At 44.8% G+C, this 18,570-nt stretch overlaps 1 protein-coding gene across 4 annotated transcripts in view; it reads right to left on the bottom strand.

The window, feature by feature from the left end:
• Positions 1-18,570, bottom strand: part of LOC118375108 (sterile alpha motif domain-containing protein 10) — a 123,177-nt gene that overhangs the window by 65,835 nt on the left and 38,772 nt on the right. For all 4 annotated transcript variants that reach the window (XM_052463959.1, XM_052463956.1, XM_052463958.1 and 1 more), the window contains exon 2: positions 16,932-17,113. In XM_052463959.1, coding sequence (XP_052319919.1) covers positions 16,932-16,991 — 60 coding nt within the window. In that variant the 5' untranslated portion in view covers positions 16,992-17,113. The remainder of the gene's footprint in view (positions 1-16,931; positions 17,114-18,570) is intronic.

The following is an 18,570-nucleotide window of genomic DNA, read 5'->3' as shown; positions in this document are numbered from 1 at the left end:
AGTCGGGCGTTGTGCCACCAGAACAGCTTCAATGCACCTTGGCATAGAATCTACGAGTATCTTAGTCGGGTGTTGTGCCACCAGAACAGCTTCAATGCACCTTGGCATAGAATCTACGAGTATCTTAGTAGGGTGTTGTGCCACCAGAACAGCTTCAATGCACCTGGGCATAGAATCTACAAGAATCTTAGTAGGGCGTTGGGCCACCACGAGCCAGAACAGCTTCAATCCACCTTGGCATAGATTCTACAAGTGCCTTAGTAAGGCGTTGGGCCACCACGAGCCACCAGAACCGCTTCAATCCACCTTGGCATAGAATCTACAAGTATCTTAGTAGGGTGTTGGGCCACCACGAGCCACCAGAACCGCTTCAATGCACCTTGGCATAGATTCTACAAGTATCTTAGTAGGGCATTGGGCCACCACGAGCCACCAGAACATCTTCAATGCACCTTGGCATGGATTCTACAAGTGTCTTAGTAGGGCGTTTTGCCAACAGAACCGCTTCAACGATCCTTGGCATAGATTCTGCAAGTGTCTTAGTGGGGCGTTGGGCCACTATGATCAACCAGAACATCTTCAATGCACCGCGGCATGGATTCTACAAGTGTCTGGAACTCTATTGGAGGGAGGTGACTCCATTCTTCCACGATAAATCCCATCATCTTGTGTTTTGTTGATGGTGGTGGAAAACACTGTCTCAGGTGTTGCTCAGGATCTCCCATAAATGTTCCATTGGTTTGAAATCTGGTGATTGAGACGGCCATGGCGTATGGTTAACATAATTTTCATGCTCATCCAACCATTCAGTGACAACTCGTGCCCTGTGGATGGGGCCATTGTCATCCTATGTGGGCATAGCCATGGTAGCCAAAATAATGGCTAAAATAATGGCCTGCCCAGCATTTTTATACATGACCCTTAGCATGATGGGATGTTAATTGCATGTAAACATACACACACACACAGTGTGTTTCAGGTGCATCCAGGAGAAGCCTTCACTGTGTACCACACCAGCCCTATGCTGTCCAGTATCCTCCTGATCTTCTCTCCACTCCTCTCATTCCACGACCATCCATCAGGCTTTATCTCCTCTCTTATTTTTGTCTCTCTTCCTGTCTCCCTCCTTCCTTCCCTACTCTGGGTTTATAGCCATTCATGAAGCTGTGTCTCCCCTTGGCCAGCTCTGTGCTGTAAAAACTCACCCTTAAATCCTAGATACCACCTTCTAAAACCACAGAGCCTCTCATTCATTACACCAGAAAGAGAGGAGGGGGAGGTGTGTGTGAATGGGTGGGATCTCAACCATGTAAAAGCCATCTTTGACTGATTATCCCAGTCAGAGGATAGAGAGGGGAAGCGCTGGTGTAATGAGTGCGCTGAGAGTCGGGAAGCAAGTACAGGGAGCGAGTGTTTTAATAAATAAACACGAAACAAACGCACCAACATGAAACAGTCAATGTCACCTGAGGAAAGAACCAAGGGGAGTGACAGATATAGGGAAGATAATCAAGGAGGTCATGGAGTGTCAAAAGACGCTGGTGCACGATGGTGACAGGCATGCAGGATAATCAGCAGCCTGATGACCTAGAGGTCAGAGAGGGAGTATAGGTGACAGGTGTACAGGATAATCAGCAGCATGATGACCTAGAGGTCAGAGAGGGAGTGTAGGTGACAGGTGTACAGGATAATCAGCAGCATGATGACCTAGAGGTCAGAGAGGGAGTATAGGTGACAGCTGTGTATGATAATCATCAGCCTGATGACCTAGAGGTCAGAGAGGGAGTATAGGTGACAGGTGTACAGGATAATCAGCAGCATGATGACCTAGAGGTCAGAGAGGGAGTATAGGTGACAGGTGTACAGGATAATCAGCAGCCTGATGACCTAGAGGTCAGAGAGGAAGTATAGGTGACAGGTGTACAGGATAATCAGCAGCATGATGACCTAGAGGTCAGAGAGGGAGTATAGGTGACAGGTGTACAGGATAATCAGCAGCATGATGACCTAGAGGTCAGAGAGGGAGTATAGGTGACAGGTGTACAGGATAATCAGCAGCCTGATGACCTAGAGGTCAGAGAGGGAGTATAGGTGACAGGTGTACAGGATAATCAGCAGCCTGATGACCTAGAGGTCAGAGAGGGAGTATAGGTGACAGGAGAACAGCCTGATGACCTAGAGGTCAGAGAGGGAGTGTAGGTGACAGGTGGGTGAAAGAGATGCTTCTGTGGATGATTGTCTTAAATTAAATATAATGTCAATCCTTTCTGGGCTCCATGTTTTATGGTTGGTATTGTGCCTGGTCCATGAGTATTGGTAGCAATTGTAGAATACTACTGGAATGTTAATGTGTAATCTTTACTTATTCTTTGTCATCTCACCCTCTTTTGCCATGCCTGTTTCTTTTCCTAGATGTGTTCCCCTTGTCTCTTTGATTCGTTCCTGTATTCATGTCTATTCCCTTCTTTCTCCCCTGTCCTCACTCTTCTCTCTCTGGACTATATTCATTCCCCTGTTCCTATCCTTCAACCACCTCTCCTTCCTGCCTTTCATTCTAATGTTGTTCTCTAATGTCTTTCACCTCCTCTACTCACCAAGTCCATTACTCTCCCTCTCCTCTGACTCTCTCTATACTCTCCTTGTCTTCTCCCCCTCCCTCCATCTTGTCATCCCTCTCTTTCTCCCCTCCATATCCCTTCCCTCCACCTTTTTTCCTCACTTCTCATTTCCTCTCCTTTCCTCTCAGCAGCTCGACCTTGAGTTCTGGGGTTTCTAGCGGTCTGTCTGATTATCTGGTGTATGTGTGAGAGAGAGTCTTTCTGTGTGTGTCCTCTGTCCTCCAGTGGCGCTGAATCAGTGGAGCAGACTCAGAGGATTCCAGGGCTCCCTCCACGTCCACCAATAAGACATTCAGCCTCCTCCCTAGAGCCTGCTAGTCCCGTGCCCTCTGCACCTCAGACACACTCCCCTGCCCCCTGACACACACACACATCCCACCCTCATTTATCAAAAGGGCTCAGCCAATTAATTAGCAGAGGAAAGCCCTGGAGGTGTATGTGTGTATGTGTGAGTGTTACTAAGCAGAAGCAGGGTAGACAGCAGTCACAGCTTTCTTAACACTGTTACCACTCTCTCCCAATTCCCCTCCTCCCTCTGCAACCCATGTCTTGCCCTTTCGCCTCTGTCTATCACTGTGTTGCTCTTCTTCTTTCACTCTCTTCACACTCCCTTCCCTTTGCCGACCCTCATCTTTGACCTTCTCTCCTCTCTCTCTATCTACCCTTTCTCTCTTCCCTCTCTCCCTCTTCCCTTTTCATTCTCTTTCTCTGCCTCTTCTCTCCTTTACTGTCATGTCATTATTCAATCACCACTTTAATATCTCTCCACCCCAAAAACCTTTGACAGACATGTTGCACCATCCTTAATCACCACTTTAATATCTCTCCAACCCAAAGTCCTTGACAGACATGTTGTACCATCCTTAATCACCACTTTAATATCTCTCTCCAACCCAAAGTCCTTGACAGACATGTTGTACCATCCTTAATCACCACTTTAATATCTCTCTCCAACCCAAAGTCCTTGACAGACATGTTGCACCATCCTTAATCACCACTTTCATCTCTCCACCCCAAAGTCCTTGACAGACATGTTGCATCATCCTTAATCACCACTTTCATCTCTCCACCCCAAAGTCCTTGACAGACATGTTGCACCATCCTTAATCACCACTTTCATCTCTCCACCCCAAAGTCCTTGACAGACATGTTGCATCATCCTTAATCACCACTTTAATATCTCTCTCCAACCCAAAGTCCTTGACAGACATGTTGCACCATCCTTAATCACCCCTTTAATATCTCTCTCCAACCCAAAGTCCTTGACAGACATGTTGCACCATCCTAAATCACCCCTTTAATATCTCTCTCCAACCCAACGTCCTTGACAGACATGTTGTACCATCCTTAATCACCACTTTCATATCTCTCTCCAACCCAAAGTCCTTGACAGACATGTTGCATCATCCTTAATCACCACTTTCATCTCTCCACCCCAAAGTCCTTGACAGACATGTTGCACCATCCTTAATCACCACTTTCATCTCTCCACCCCAAAGTCCTTGACAGACATGTTGCATCATCCTTAATCACCCCTTTAATATCTCTCTCCAACCCAAAGTCCTTGACAGACATGTTGCACCATCCTTAATCACCCCTTTAATATCTCTCTCCAACCCAGTCCTTGACAGACATGTTGTACCATCCTTAATCACCCCTTTAATATCTCTCTCCAACCCAAAGTCCTTGACAGACATGTTGCACCATCCTAAATCACCCCTTTAATATCTCTCTCCAACCCAACGTCCTTGACAGACATGTTGTACCATCCTTAATCACCACTTTCATATCTCTCTCCAACCCAAAGTCCTTGACAGACATGTTGCACCATCCTTAATATCTCTCCACCCCAAAGTCCTTGACAGACATGTTGCACCATCCTTAATCACCACTTTATCTCTCCACCCCAAAGTCCTTGACAGACATGTTGCACCATCCTTAATCACTCCTTTAATATCTCTCTCCAACCCAAAGTCCTTGACAGACATGTTGTAATATCCTTAATCACCCCTTTAATATCTCTCTCCAACCCAAAGTCCTTGACAGACATGTTGTAATATCCTTAATCACCCCTTTAATATCTCTCTCCAACCCAAAGTCCTTGACAGACATGTTGTACCATCCTTAATTACCCCTTTAATATCTCTCTCCAACCCAAAGTCATTGAGACATGTTGCACCATCCTTAATCACTCCTTTAATATCTCTCTCCAACCCAAAGTCCTTGACAGACATGTTGCACCATCCTTAATTTCCCCTCACACCTCCTCATCCCTGACCTATATCACTCACAATAACCCTTCATATACCCTTCCTCCAACATATAATATATCTCCCTTCTTCTATAGTATCAGAATCCCCGTATGTCCCTATTTCAACAGGACACCTCATATTTCCCTCCCTATATTACGCTTCGTACAGCCTTACAGTATGTCACGTCTCATTCCACAATCCATGAGCTCACTCAGACTTCTTCACCATTGAGTGAGAGGACTGGGTCTCTGTGTCTGGCCTCTCTCTCTCTGTGTCTGGCCTCTCTCTCTCTCTCTGTGTCTGGCCTCTCTCTCTCTCTGTGTCTGGCCTCTCTCTCTCTCTGTGTCTGGCCTCTCTCTCTCTCTCTCTGTGTCTGGCCTCTCTCTCTCTCTCTCTCTGTGTCTGGCCTCTCTCTCTCTCTGTGTCTGGCCTCTCTCTGTGTCTGGCCTCTCTCTCTCTCTCTGTGTCTGGCCTCTCTCTCTCTCTCTGTGTCTGGCCTCTCTCTCTCTCTCTCTCTCCCTCTCTCTCTCTGTCTGGCCTCTCTCTCTCTCTGTCTGGCCTCTCTCTCTCTGTCTGGCCTCTCTCTCTCTGTCTGGCCTCTCTCTCTCTGGCCTCTCTCTGTCTGGCCTCTCTCTCTCTCTCTCTCTGTCTGGCCTCTCTCTCTCTCTGTCTGGCCTCTCTCTCTCTGTCTGGCCTCTCTCTCTCTGTCTGGCCTCTCTCTCTGTCTGGCCTCTCTCTCTGTCTGGCCTCTCTCTATTTAAGGGCTTTATTGGCATGGGAAACATATGTTAACCTGGCCAAAGTCAGTGAAATAGATAATAAACAAAAGTGAAATAAATAATAAAAATGAACAGTAAACATTACACTCAGAAGTTCCAAAAGAATAAAGACATTTCAAATGTCATATATATACAGTGTTGTAACAGTGTACAAATGGTTAAAGTACAAAAGGGGAAATAAATTAACATAAATATGGGTTGCATTTACAATGGTGTTTGTTCTTCACTGGTTGACCTTTTCTTGTGGCAACATGTCACAAATCTTGCTGTGATGGCACACTGTGGTATTTCACTCAGTAGATATGGGAGTTTATCAAATTTCGGATTGTACAGATCCACAAAGAATTTGAAAGCAATCTGAGGGAAATATGTGTCTCTAATATGGTCAAACATTTGGCAGGAGGTTAGGAAGTGCAGCTCAGTTTCCACATAATTTTGTGGGCAGTGTGCACATAGCCTGTCTTCTCTTGAGAGCCAGGGCAGGCTACGGCGTCCTTTCTCAATAGCAAGGCTATGCTCACTGAGTCTGTACATAGTCAAAGTTTTCCTTAAGTTTGGGTCAGTCACATTGGTCAGGTATTCTGCCACTGAGTACTCTCTGTTTAGTGGGCCAAATAGCATTCTTGTTTGTTAATTCTTTCCAATGTGTCAAGTAATTATCTTTTTGTTTTCTCATGATTTGGTTGGGTCTAATTGTGTTGCTGTCCTGGGGCTCTGTGGGGTATGTTTGTGTTTGTTAACAGAGCCCCAGGACCAGCTTGCTTAGGGGTCTCTTCTCCAGGTTCATCTCTCTGTAGGTGATGGTTTTGATAAGGAAGGTTTGGGAATAGCTTCCTTTTAGCTGGTTGTAGATTTTAACAGCTCTTTTCTGGATTTTGATAATTAAGCAGGTATCGGCCTAATTCTGCTCTGCATGCATTATTTGGTGTTTTACGTACACTGATTATATTTTCAGAATTCTGCATACAGAGTCTCAATTGGGTGTTGGTCCCATTTTGTGAATTCTTGGTTGGTGAGCAGACCCCAGACCGCACAACCATGAAGGGCAATGGGTTATATAACTGGTTCAAATATTTTTAGCCAGATCCTAATTGGAATGTCTTATATCTAATGCTTCATGGAGTCATGGCAGAACGACGACACTATCAACATACAGCTGGCTGGTTACACGCTGTACCGGAAGGACAGAACAGCGGCGTCTGGTAAGACAAGGGCGGCGGACTGTTTTTTTTGTAAATAACAGCTGGTGCACGATATCTAAGGAGGTCTCGAGTATCTCATGATAAGCTGTGGACCACACTATCTACCAAGAGAGTTTATCTGTATTTTTCATAGCTGTCTATATACCTCCACAGACTGAGGCTGGCACTAAGATCACAATCAATGAGCTGTATTCCGTAACAGGAAAACACTCACCCAGAGGCGGCGCTCCTAGTAGCCGGGGACTTAAATTGATCTTTCCAAATTTGTATCTGCATATTAAATATGTAACCAGAGGGAAAAAAACTCTGGACCACCTTTACTCCACACACAGAGACGCATACAAAGCTCTCCCTCGCCCCTCATTTGGCAAATCTGACCATAATTCTATCCTCCTGATTATTAGCAAAAATTAAAGCAACAAACACCAGTGACTCAATAAAAAAAAAGTGGTCAGATGAAGCAGATGCTAAGCTCCAGGACTGTTTTGCTAGCACAGACTAGAATATATTTTGGGATTCCTCTGATGTCATTGAGGAGTACACCACATCCGTTTTTGGCTTCAAGAACAAGTGCATCGATGACGTTGTCCCCAAAGTGACCGTACGTACATATTCCAACCAGAAGCCATGGACTACAAGCAACATCCGCACTGAGCTAAAGGCTAGAGCTGCCTTATACAAAGAGCTGGACTCTAACCCGGAAGCTTATGTAACCAATTTAAAATGGCTAGCTAGTTAGTGGGGTGCGCGCTAATAGCGTTTCAATCGGTGACGTGACTCGCTCTGAGACCTTGAAGTAGTTTTGTGGAGTGATGGGTAACGATGCTTCGAGGTTGGCTGTTGTCGATGTGTGCAGAGGGTCCCTGGTTCGGGGCGAGGAGAGGGACGGAAGCCAAACTGTTACATTGATGCTGTTGACCTGGATCACTGGTTGCTGCGGAAAAGGAGAGGGGGGTGCCAATGTGTAACCGATGTGAAATGGCTAGCTAGTTAGGGGGAGGTACGCTAATAGCATTTCAATTGGTGACGTCACTCACTCTGAGACCTTGAAGTACTTGCTCCCCCTGCTCTGCAAGGGCCATGGAGCGATGGGTAATGATTTTTTGTGGGTGTCAGTTGTTGATGTGTGCAGAGGGTCCCTGTTTCGAGTCCAGGTAGGGGCTACACTTATAATGCCCTCTGACGAACCATCATACAGGCAAAGCGTCAATACAGGACTAAGATTGAATCGTACTACACTGGCTCTGATGCTCATCGGATGTGGTAGGGCGTGCAAACCATTACAGACTACAAAGGGAAGCACAGTCGAGAGCTGCCCAGTGACACAAGCCTACCAGACGAGCTAAATTACTGTGATTGCTTCGAGGCAAATAACACTGAAACATGCATGAGAGCACCAGCTGTTACCGGAAGACTGCGTGATCACGCTCTCCGCAGCCAATGTGACTAAGACCCTTAAACAAGTCAACATCCAGGATGCTGGCTTTCTAGGCAGAGTTCCTATTTCCAGTGTCTTTGTTCTTTTGCCCATCTTAATCTTTTATTTTTATTGGCCAGACTGAGATATGGCTTTTTCTTTGCAGCTATGCCTAGAAGGCCAGCATCCTGGAGTTGCCTCTTCGCTGTTGACATTGAGACTGGTGTTTTGCGGGTACTATTTAATGAAGCTGCCAGTTGAGGACTTGTGAGGCGTCTGTTTCTCAAACTAGACACTCTAATGTACTTTGTCCTCTTAATCAGTTGTGCACCTGGGCCTCCGACAACTCTTTCTATTCTGGTTAGGGCCAGTTTGCGCTGTTTTGTGAAGGGAGTAGTACACAGCGTTGTACGATATCTTCAGTTTCTTGCCAATTTCTCGCTTGGAATAGCCTTCATTTCTCAGAACAAGAACAGAATAATGAGTTTCAGAAGAAAGTGCTTGTTTGTTGCCATTTTGAGCCTGTAATCGAACTCACAATTGCTGATGCTCCAGATACTCAACTAGTCTAAAGAAGGGAAGTTTTATTGCTTCTTTAATAAGAACAAAAGTTTTCAGCTGTGCTAACATAATTGCAAAAGGGTTTTCTAATTATCAATTAGCCTTTCAAAATGATAACCTTATAAACGGATTTAACACAACGTGCCATTGGAACACAGGAGTGATGGTTGCTGATAATGGGCCTCTGTATGCCAATGTAGATATTCCATAAAAACTTTGGTATTTTCCAATTGCAGTAGTCATTTACAACATTAACCATGTCTACACTGTATTTCTGATCAATTTGATGTTATTTTAATACACAAAAATGTGCTTTTCTTTCAAAAACAAGGACATTTCCAAGTGACCTCAAACTTTTGAACGGTAGTATATGTGAGAATTATATTCAATGACTAGAGCTGGGCGTTTAACACCATAGTGCCCTCAAAGCTCATCAATAAACTAAGGACCATGGGACTAAACACCTCCCTCTGCAACTGGATCCTGGACTTCCTGATGGGCCGCCCCCATGTGGTAAGGGTACGTAACAACACATCCACCACGCTGATCCTCAACACAGCAGCCCCTCAGGGGTGCGTGCTCATTCATCTCCTGTACTCCCTGTTCACTCTGTGATCACGGCCAGGCACGACTCCAACACCATCATTAAGTTTGCCGATGACCCAACAGTGGTAGGCCTGATCACTGACAACAATGAGACAGCCTATAAGGAGGAAGTCAGAGACCTGGCCTTGTGGTGCAAGGACAACAACCTCTCCCTCAACGTGATAAAGACAAAGGAGACAATTGTGGACTACAGGAAAGAGAGGACCGAGCACACCCCACCCCCATTCTCATCGACGGGGCTACAGTGGAGCTGGCTGAGAGCTTCAAGTTTCTTGGTGTCCACATCACTAACAAACTAACATGGTCCAAGCACACCAAGACAGTCTTGAAGAGGGCTCAACAAAACCTATTCCCCCTCAGGAGACTGCAAAGATTTGTTATGGATCCTCAGATCCTGAAAAAGTTCTTAACCTGCACCATTGAGAGCATCCTGACTGGTTGCATCACTGCCTGGTATGGCAACTGCTTGGCCTCCGACCGCAAGGCACTAGAGGGTGTAGTGAGAACGGTCCAGTACATCCACTGGGGCCAAGCTTCCTGTCATCCAGGACCTCTATACCAGGTGGTGTCAGAGGAAGGCCTTAAAAATGGTCAAAGACTCCAGCCACCCTAGTCATAAACTCTTCTCTCTGCTACCGCATGGAAAGTGGTACCCGAGCGCCAAGTCTGGGTCCAAGAGGCTTCTAAACAGCTTCTACCCCCACGCTATAAGACTCCTGAACATCTAATAAAATGGCTAACCAGACTATTTTCATTGCCCCCCGATTTTATACCATGAGTAACCTCATCTAACTCTGTAGCGGTACCCCCCTGTATATAGTCTTGCTATTTTTATTGTACTGCTGCTGTTTAATTACTTGTTACTTTTATTTCTTATTCTTATCCATATTTTTTAAAACTGCATTGTTGGTTTGGGGCTCGTAAGCAAGCATTTCACTGTAAGGTATACACCTCTTGTTTTCGGCGTATGTGACTAATACAATTTGATTGGATTTGCATGTCAAATTGTATGTTCCTTTTGATGGCATAGAAGGTCCTTCTTGCCTTGACTCTCAGCTCATTCACAGCTTTGTGGAAGTTACCTGTGGCGCTGCTGTTTAGGCCGAGGCATGTAAAGTTGTTTGTGTGCTCTTGGGCAACAGTTTCTAGATGGAATTTGTATTTGTGGTCCTGGCAACTGGACCTTTTTTGGAACACCATTATTTTTGTTTTACTAAGATTTACTGTCAGGGCCCAGGTCTGACAGAGTCTGTGCAGAAGATCTAGGTGCTGCTGTAGTTCCTCCTTGGTTGGTGACAGAAGCACCAGATCATCAGCAAACAGTAGACATTCGACTTCAGATCCTAGTAGGGTGAGGCCGGGTGCTGCAAACGGTTCTAGTGCCCTCTGGTGCCCTAATTTTAACCACACACTTGTTGTTTGTGTACATGGATTTATAATGTTGTATGTTTTTGCCCTAACATCACTTTCCATCAATTTGTATAGTAGACCCTCGTGCCAAATTGAGTCAAAAGCTTTCTTGAAATCAACAAAGCATGAAAAAAACTTTGCCTTTGTTTTGGTTTGTTTGTCATTTAGGGTATGCAGTGGGAATATGTGGTCTGTCATACGGTAATTTGGTAAAAAGACAATTTTCCATTTGCTTAGTGCAATGTTTTCACTGAGGAATTTAACTAGTCTGCTGATAATGATATTGCAGAGGATTTTTCCCAAGGTTGCTGTTGACGTATATACCACTGTAGTTATTGGGGTCAAATTTGTCTCCACTTTTGTGGATTGAGGTGATCAGTCCTTGGTTCCAAATATTGGGGAAGGTGCCAGAGCTAAGGATGATGTTTAAGAATAGCCAATTGGAATTTGTGATCTGCATATTTTATCATTTCATTGAGGATACCATCAACACCAAATGCCTTTTTGGGGTTGGAGGGTTTGCATTTTGTCCTGTAGTTAATTCGATGTAATTGGAGAATCCAGTGGGTTCTGGTAGTCTTTAATAATTGATTCTAAGATTTGTATTTGATCATGTATATTTTTTTGCTGTTCTTTGCTATAGGGCCAAAATGATTGGAGAAGCGGTTTACCCATACATCCCATACATCTCCGTTTTGGATAGATAACTCTTTGTGTTGTTGATTGTTTAGTGTTTTCCAATTTTCCCAGGAGTGGTTAGTGTATGGATTCTTCAATTACATTGAGCTTATTTTTTGCATAGTGTATTTCTGTATTGTTTGGGCGGCATAGTGGTTAGAGCATTGGGCCAGTTAACGTAAGGTTGCTGGATCGAATCCCCAAGCTGGCAAAGTAAAAATCTGTTGCGCAGCTGTCATTGTAAATACGAATTTCTTCTTAACTGACTTGATTAAATAAAACAAATGTTTTGTGATTCACAATAGTGTAGGCTCAGATTTTCTAGGTCTCTTTTTTTGGGTTGGATAGGTTTCTCAATTTCTTTCTTCGATTTTTGCCTTCTTCATCAAACCATTTGTCATTGTTGTTCATTTTCTTCTGAGATTTGTTTGAAATGTTTTGATTTGATAGGGAAGCTGAAATATAAAATATACTGTTTAGGTTTTCTGTCAAGTTTACCCCTTCCCTATTTGAGTGAAACGTTTTGTCCAGGAAGTTGTGCAGAAGGGATTTAATTTGTTGTCGCCTAATTGTTTTTTGTTAGGTTTTCACACTACTTTCTTTCCATCTATATCATGTCTTAATATTATTCAGTTCCTTTGGCTTTGATGCCTCATGACTGAATATTTCTCTGTTCTTGTAGACTGTGATTTTGCTGTGATCTGATAGGGGTGTCAGTGGTCTGACTGTGAACGCTCTGAGAGACTCTGGGTTGAGGTCAGTGATAATGTAGTCTACAGTACTACTGCCAAGAGATGAGCTATAGGTGTACCTACCATGGGAGTCCCCTCCAAAGCCTACCATTGACTATGTACATACCCAGCGTACGACAGAGCTGCAGGAGTTGTGACCCGTTTTTTTTGTTCTGTTGTCGTAGTTGTGTCTAGGGGGGCATATGGAGGAGGGAATGCTGTCACCTCCAGGCAGGTGTTTGACCCCCTGTGTTCTGAGGGTGTCAGGTTCTTGTCCAGTTCTGGCATTTAGGTCGCCACAGACTAGTACATGTCCCCGGGCCTGGAAATGGTTGATCTCCCCCTCCAGGACGGAGAAGCTGTCTTCATTAAAGTGTGGGGATTCTAGTGGGGGGATATAAGTAGCACACAGGAGGACATTTTTCTCTGTTTCGTTTTGAATTTCTAGCCAAATGTAAAATGTTGCTGTTTTGATTAATTTAATAGAGTGAGTTAGGTGTGCTCTGTACCATATTAGCATAACCCCTGAGTCCTTTCCCGGGTCCACACCTGGTAGTTTAGTGGATGGGACTACCAGCTCTCTGTAATCTAGAGGGCAACCAGTGGGTCCATATCCTATAATCCATGTTTCTTGTAGGATGAAAAAGTCTGTATTTCTGATTTCTTTGATGATGTCCAGGTTCCTGCTCTTTAGGCCAAAGGCAGATGACCTCAGACCTTGGATATTCCAGGATGAGATAGTGAAAGCTTTGTGTTCCATAAAGTGTCTAATGTTGTCAGCCGTGTGGTTTGGCCTCAGACCAGTAAGTGTGAGCAGAGCCTGCTGAGCATCAGGTACATGCCATTGGCTTGGTCTAGTGTAAGAGTGGGGGTTGGGCCTGTTAGCCTATTCACTGCCTGGGCGTATGTGTAACTTTCATCTTGAGGCCCTGTTTGCAGGAGTGGGGGGCATGGGGTGGGCATGAGGGGCATAGGTCTGAATCGCGGGGGCCTAAATGGGTTGTGGGCATGGTTGACTTGGGGGGGTGTTGATTGGTTGGGGTGTATTGGTGTGGACTTGTCTGGTGGTGCTGTGGTCTGGATGTAAGTCCTCTCGAATTGGGACCTGCCGGAAGAGTGTCTCACTGGTCTGGGCGTGGTGTCAATTGATCTGTTGCTCCAGTGTGAAGTGTTGGGGCTGCGGTTGAGGGCGATGTCCTTTAGGGTCCGGGAGAAGGTTGGCACTGCTGCCTTGTATAGGTGTACCTGGTCGTAAAGGCTAATCAAGTCCAGGGTGGAGCCGTGGGCCAGGTAAACATTTGATTTTGAGGCACATTCATGGTAAATACTTGCATTTACACGCTGTACGGTAGCAGGGTGGAGATAGCCACGCTGTAGGGTAGCAGGGTGGAGATAGCCACGCTGTACGGTGGGGAAAGTAGAAGAAGCTTTTTGAATCACTCCCTTGAGTGCTGTGGCCACCCTTTCCTGCTCTGCTCTCAGGTCGTGTGTGCCTGTGTGAATTATTATTTGGCTCGGTGAACCTAGTTGGTCCTCAGAGAGAAGGTCTAGGGTGTGCTGGGGTTGTCAGGAGGGCTATCAGGGCGGCTGACAGGGGGGTGCTCAGAGGGTGTTCGATCCCCTGGGCTTGGGGTTCTCCATTTGTCTGTTCTGCTGTGATGTTAAGGATATGGTCAAGGTCTGGGGTAGAGTGTTCTGCTCTCTCTCATTCTCCCCTCTCTCTCTCTCACTCTCTCCCTGCCATTGGCAGTTAGTTCCCTCAAATGAAACCCAGTGATATGTTGTCAGCAGAGAGAATGTAGAAGTGGACACGGTGTATTGGTCTTGGTTGGTGATGTTTATCGATCGCTCTACAAAATATTATGAACACCTAGCATCAAGTAGCTTGGTCACGAAAATCAGAAAAGCAATCAAATTAATTGTTTACCTTTGATGACCTTTGGATGTTTTCACTCACGAGACTCCCAGTTACACAATAAATGTTCCTTTTGTTCCACAAAGATTATTTTTATATCCAAAATACCTCAGTTTGTTTGGCACGTTATGTTCAGAAATCCACAGGAAAGAGCGGTCACGACAACGCAGACAAAATCCAAACAATATCCGAAAATGTCCACAGAAACATGTCAAACGTTTTTTTATAATCAATCCTCAGGTTGTTTTAAAAATATATAATCAATAATATATCAACCGCAACAGTCTTTTTTCAGTAGGAGAGGGAAAGGCAATGGCTACCCAAACTCTGTTGCGCCAAGCAAAACGCTGCGGGCACCCTGCTATACAATGACGCGATGTTATCTTTCTCGCTCTTTTTTAAAAATAAAAGCCTGAAAGTATGTCTAAAGACTGTTGACACTGAGGAAGCGACCTCTCACTCACATCGCTCTCAGTCATGTGATTGGGTCTTTCTTACATGTCTGTCGGGGACGCAACTGCGTGCTTCCTTATCCAATTCAGAGGTGCATATTGAAGATAATGGAAGAACTGTCCACATTTACTTTGTCAGCCAACAAGATGAGTAGGCCTAACGAACAGCAAAAGCAATATGTCAATCTACTATCCCCATAGTACAAAAGCTGACCTATTCTTCACGAGAAATAAATATTCCTAAACATAGTCTGGGACAGTTGTGGGAAGCGATAGATCCCAAATGAATACAACCACTACCATCGAAAAACCTGTTTGAAGCAATGGGCCTGACACAACAGATGAGAATGTTTTGCTTAACATTTTGATAAACTATTAGGCTATTTCTTCACATTATAAGCGCAGCAATGTGAACACTGTAGTAAGCATGTATGTTCTATTAGCAGGACAACACCATTCTCGAAAGTGACCACAACTGTGATTATGCAGGTAATGATTTTATTATAAAAGGTGCATTTTTATGTTGAAAATGATCTTCCCCAAACTTGAAACTCACGCGCTGCGTGTGTGTACAAGTTAGGCTAGTTATTTGGTCACTTTAGTTGTGATACTAACCTTATCAAAACATATAGGCTTATGGGCTGCGTGAGGTGATTTGAAAAAGTCACAAAAAAAGCATACACTGTTTGCCATTCACAAGATATAATATATAAATCACAAGTGATAGGTTACTATTGTCACCTATCACACTATTCTTGATTTAATCTTGTCTTTACATACATGATTACGATTATGATTATTTAGACCCCTTGAAATAATATTGACCCCTTGATTTTTTCCACATTTGTTACGCCTTAGTCTAAAATGGATTCGTTTTTTTTCCCTCATCAATCTACACACAATAAAGACGAAGAAAAAAGTTATTTTACATTTTTTTATATCACATTTACATAAATATTCAGACCCTTTACTCATTACATTGTTGAATAACCTTTGTCAGTGATTACAGCATCGAGTCATCTTGGGCATGTCGCTACAAGCTTGGCACATCTGTATTTAGGGAGTTTCTCCCCTTCTTCTCTCCAGATCCTCTCAAGCTCTGTCAGGTTGGATGGGGAGCGTTGCTGCACAGCTATTTTCAGGTCTCTCCAGAGATCTTAGATCGGGTTCAAGTCCGGGCTCTGGCTGGGCCACTCAAGGACATTTAGAAACTTGTCCAGAAGCCACTCCTGCATTGTCTTAACTGTGTGCTTAGGGTCATTGTCCTGTTGGAAGGTGAACCTTAGGACCTCAGACTGGGCTGAGTGCTCTGGAGCAGGTTTTTAACAAGGATCTCTCTGTACTTTGCTCCATTCATATTTTCCTCGATCCTGACCAGACCCTGACGCTGAAAAACACCTCCACAGCATGATGCTTCCCCCACCATGCTTCACCATAGGGATGGTGCCAGGTCTCCTCTTGATGCCAAAGAGTTGAATCTTGGTTTCATCAGACCAGAGAATCTTGATTCTCATGGTCGGAGAGACTTTAGGTGCCTTTTAGTAAACTCCAAGTGGGCTGTCATGTGCAATTTACTGAGGAGTGGCTTTCCGTCTGGCCACTCTACCATAAAATCCTGATTGGTGGAGTGCTGCAGAGATGGTTGTCTTTATGGAAGGTTCTCCCATATCCACACAGGATCTCTGGAGCTCTGTCACAGTGACCATCTGGTTCTTGGTCACCTCTCTGACCAAGGCCGTTCTCCCCCGATTGCTCAGTTTCGCCGGGCTGGCAGCTCTAGGAAGAGTCTTGGTGGTTCCAAACGTCGTCCATGTCAGAATGATGGAGGCCACTGTGTTCTTGGTCCTTCAATGCTGCATAAATGTTTTGGTGCTCTTCCCCCAGATCTGTGCCTTGACACAGTCCTGTCTCGGTGCGCTACAAAAAATTCCTTCGACCTCATTTCTTGGGTTTTGCTCTGACATGCACTGTCAACTATAAGACCTTATATAGACAGGTGTGTGCCTTTCCAAATCATGTCCAATAAATTGAATTTACCACAGGTGGACTCCAATTTAGTTGTAGAAACATCTCAAGGATGATCAATGGAAACAGGATGCACCTGAGCTCCATTTTGAGTCTCGTAGCAAAGGGTCTGAATACTTATGTTAATAAGGTATTTCTGTATTTCTCATTATGGGGTATTGTTTGTAGATTGCTGAAGACTTTTTATTTATTTAATCCATTTTAGAATAAGGCTGCAACATAACAAAATGTAGAAAAAGTCATGGGGTTTGAAAACTTTCCAAAGCCAAACTATGCCCACTATACCTGTATGCCCTTTGAGCCAGGTTGCTGCAGTAGTTTGACGGCGCGTGTATACGTGTTCATCTGTCCCCTCCCATCATGCCAGGTGAGACTAGACGCTGGCCGGCGAGGCAGTTGGTAGCTTAGCTCCTCTGCAGAAACGGTTTGCTCCAGGGATGCATGGCAGAAGCTGAAGCTGGACGCAGCTGCAGACAGACACACAGACACACAGACACACAGACAGTTTAGTTTATTAGACGTTTGAGAAACATGGATGCACTTCTAATTCTGACGTGAGACCGAGAGCTTGTTGAATAAAATCCCCAAAACCATTCAGTTAAAAACACTCTCAGTTGTATGTGGCCATGTCATAGTAGTCATAAAACATACTGTATATATAATAACAGATCACAATGTGACTACTACTACAGTTCTATAACTCTGTGATTTACTGTAGCCCTGCCCTTACTCTACTGCCCCTCTCTCTCTCCCCAGTCTCTATTTACTTCTGTGTATCATAGTGACAGAGAGACAGTGTTTTGAGTTTTGAACCAAAAGGACAATTCTGGGGTAAATCTGCTCATAGCTGACAAGCCAGAGACTGTTCCGTAGAGCAGAGGTGATACAGAGTTCAGAGAAACATTATGGAGAAACAAAAAAAGGAAGGAAAAGAGACTGAAGAGAGAAATGTATTTCAGAGAGCAGTGATGTCTTTCCTGTCTGCTTCTGCATTCTCCCCCATCCTCTGCTTTCCCATCTCTGTCGATTATGTGGTCCCTCTCTCTGCTGTCCTATGTTGTTTGTCTGTGGGGTTGAATATCACAGACATTACAGCAGGGGAGAACAGCAGAAAGACAGGGTGAGAGAGAGGGGGTGAGAGGAGGAGACAGAAGGGATATAACAGCAGAAAGAGAGGATGAGAGAGGGGGTGAGAGGAGGAGACAGAAGGGAGAGAACAGCAGAAAGAGAGGGTGAGAGAGAGGGGGTGAGAGGAGGAGACAGAAGGGATATAACAGCAGAAAGAGAGGATGAGAGAGAGGGGGTGAGAGGAGGAGACAGAAGGGAGAGAACAGGAGAAAGAGAGGGTGAGAGAGAGGGGGTGAGAGGAGGAGACAGAAGGGAGAGAACAGCAGAAAGAGAGGGTGAGAGAGAGGGGATGAGAGGAGGAGACAGAAGGGATATAACAGCAGAAAGAGAGGGTGAGAGAGAGGGGGTGAGAGGAGGAGACAGAAGGGAGAGAACAGGAGAAAGAGAGGGTGTGAGAGAGGGGGTGAGAGGAGGAGACAGAAGGGAGATAGGGAGCAGGGAGAGAGAAGAAGAGGAAGGAGAGTGGAGAGTCCTGTCAGTGAACTGTAAATCGACTGGTTATGGGCGAAGAGAGAGAAAGATGGAGAGAGAAGGAGTAGAGCGATAGAGAGAGTGGGAGGGATGGATAATGATTTGGTGAATAACTGAGGAATGTTGGGAGACATAGTGTCTACAGGTTTTAGTGGTTAAAAATCAGCTCGGATAAAGCTTACCAGCACCAACCATATACCCAATCTATTCCAGTCCCTTTGAAAGTGTTCCAGATAAAGAGTGTCTACAGGTTTTAGTGGTTTATTACCAACACCAACCATATACCCAATCTATTCCAGTCACTTTGAAAGTGTTCCAGATAAAG

Source organism: Oncorhynchus keta, chromosome 15 (assembly GCF_023373465.1).
Source record: "Oncorhynchus keta strain PuntledgeMale-10-30-2019 chromosome 15, Oket_V2, whole genome shotgun sequence".
In the NCBI taxonomy this organism is placed as follows: Eukaryota; Metazoa; Chordata; class Actinopteri; order Salmoniformes; family Salmonidae; genus Oncorhynchus; species Oncorhynchus keta.
Note: the sequence above shows the minus strand (reverse complement) of the source record. Positions and strands in the feature narration are given on the sequence as shown.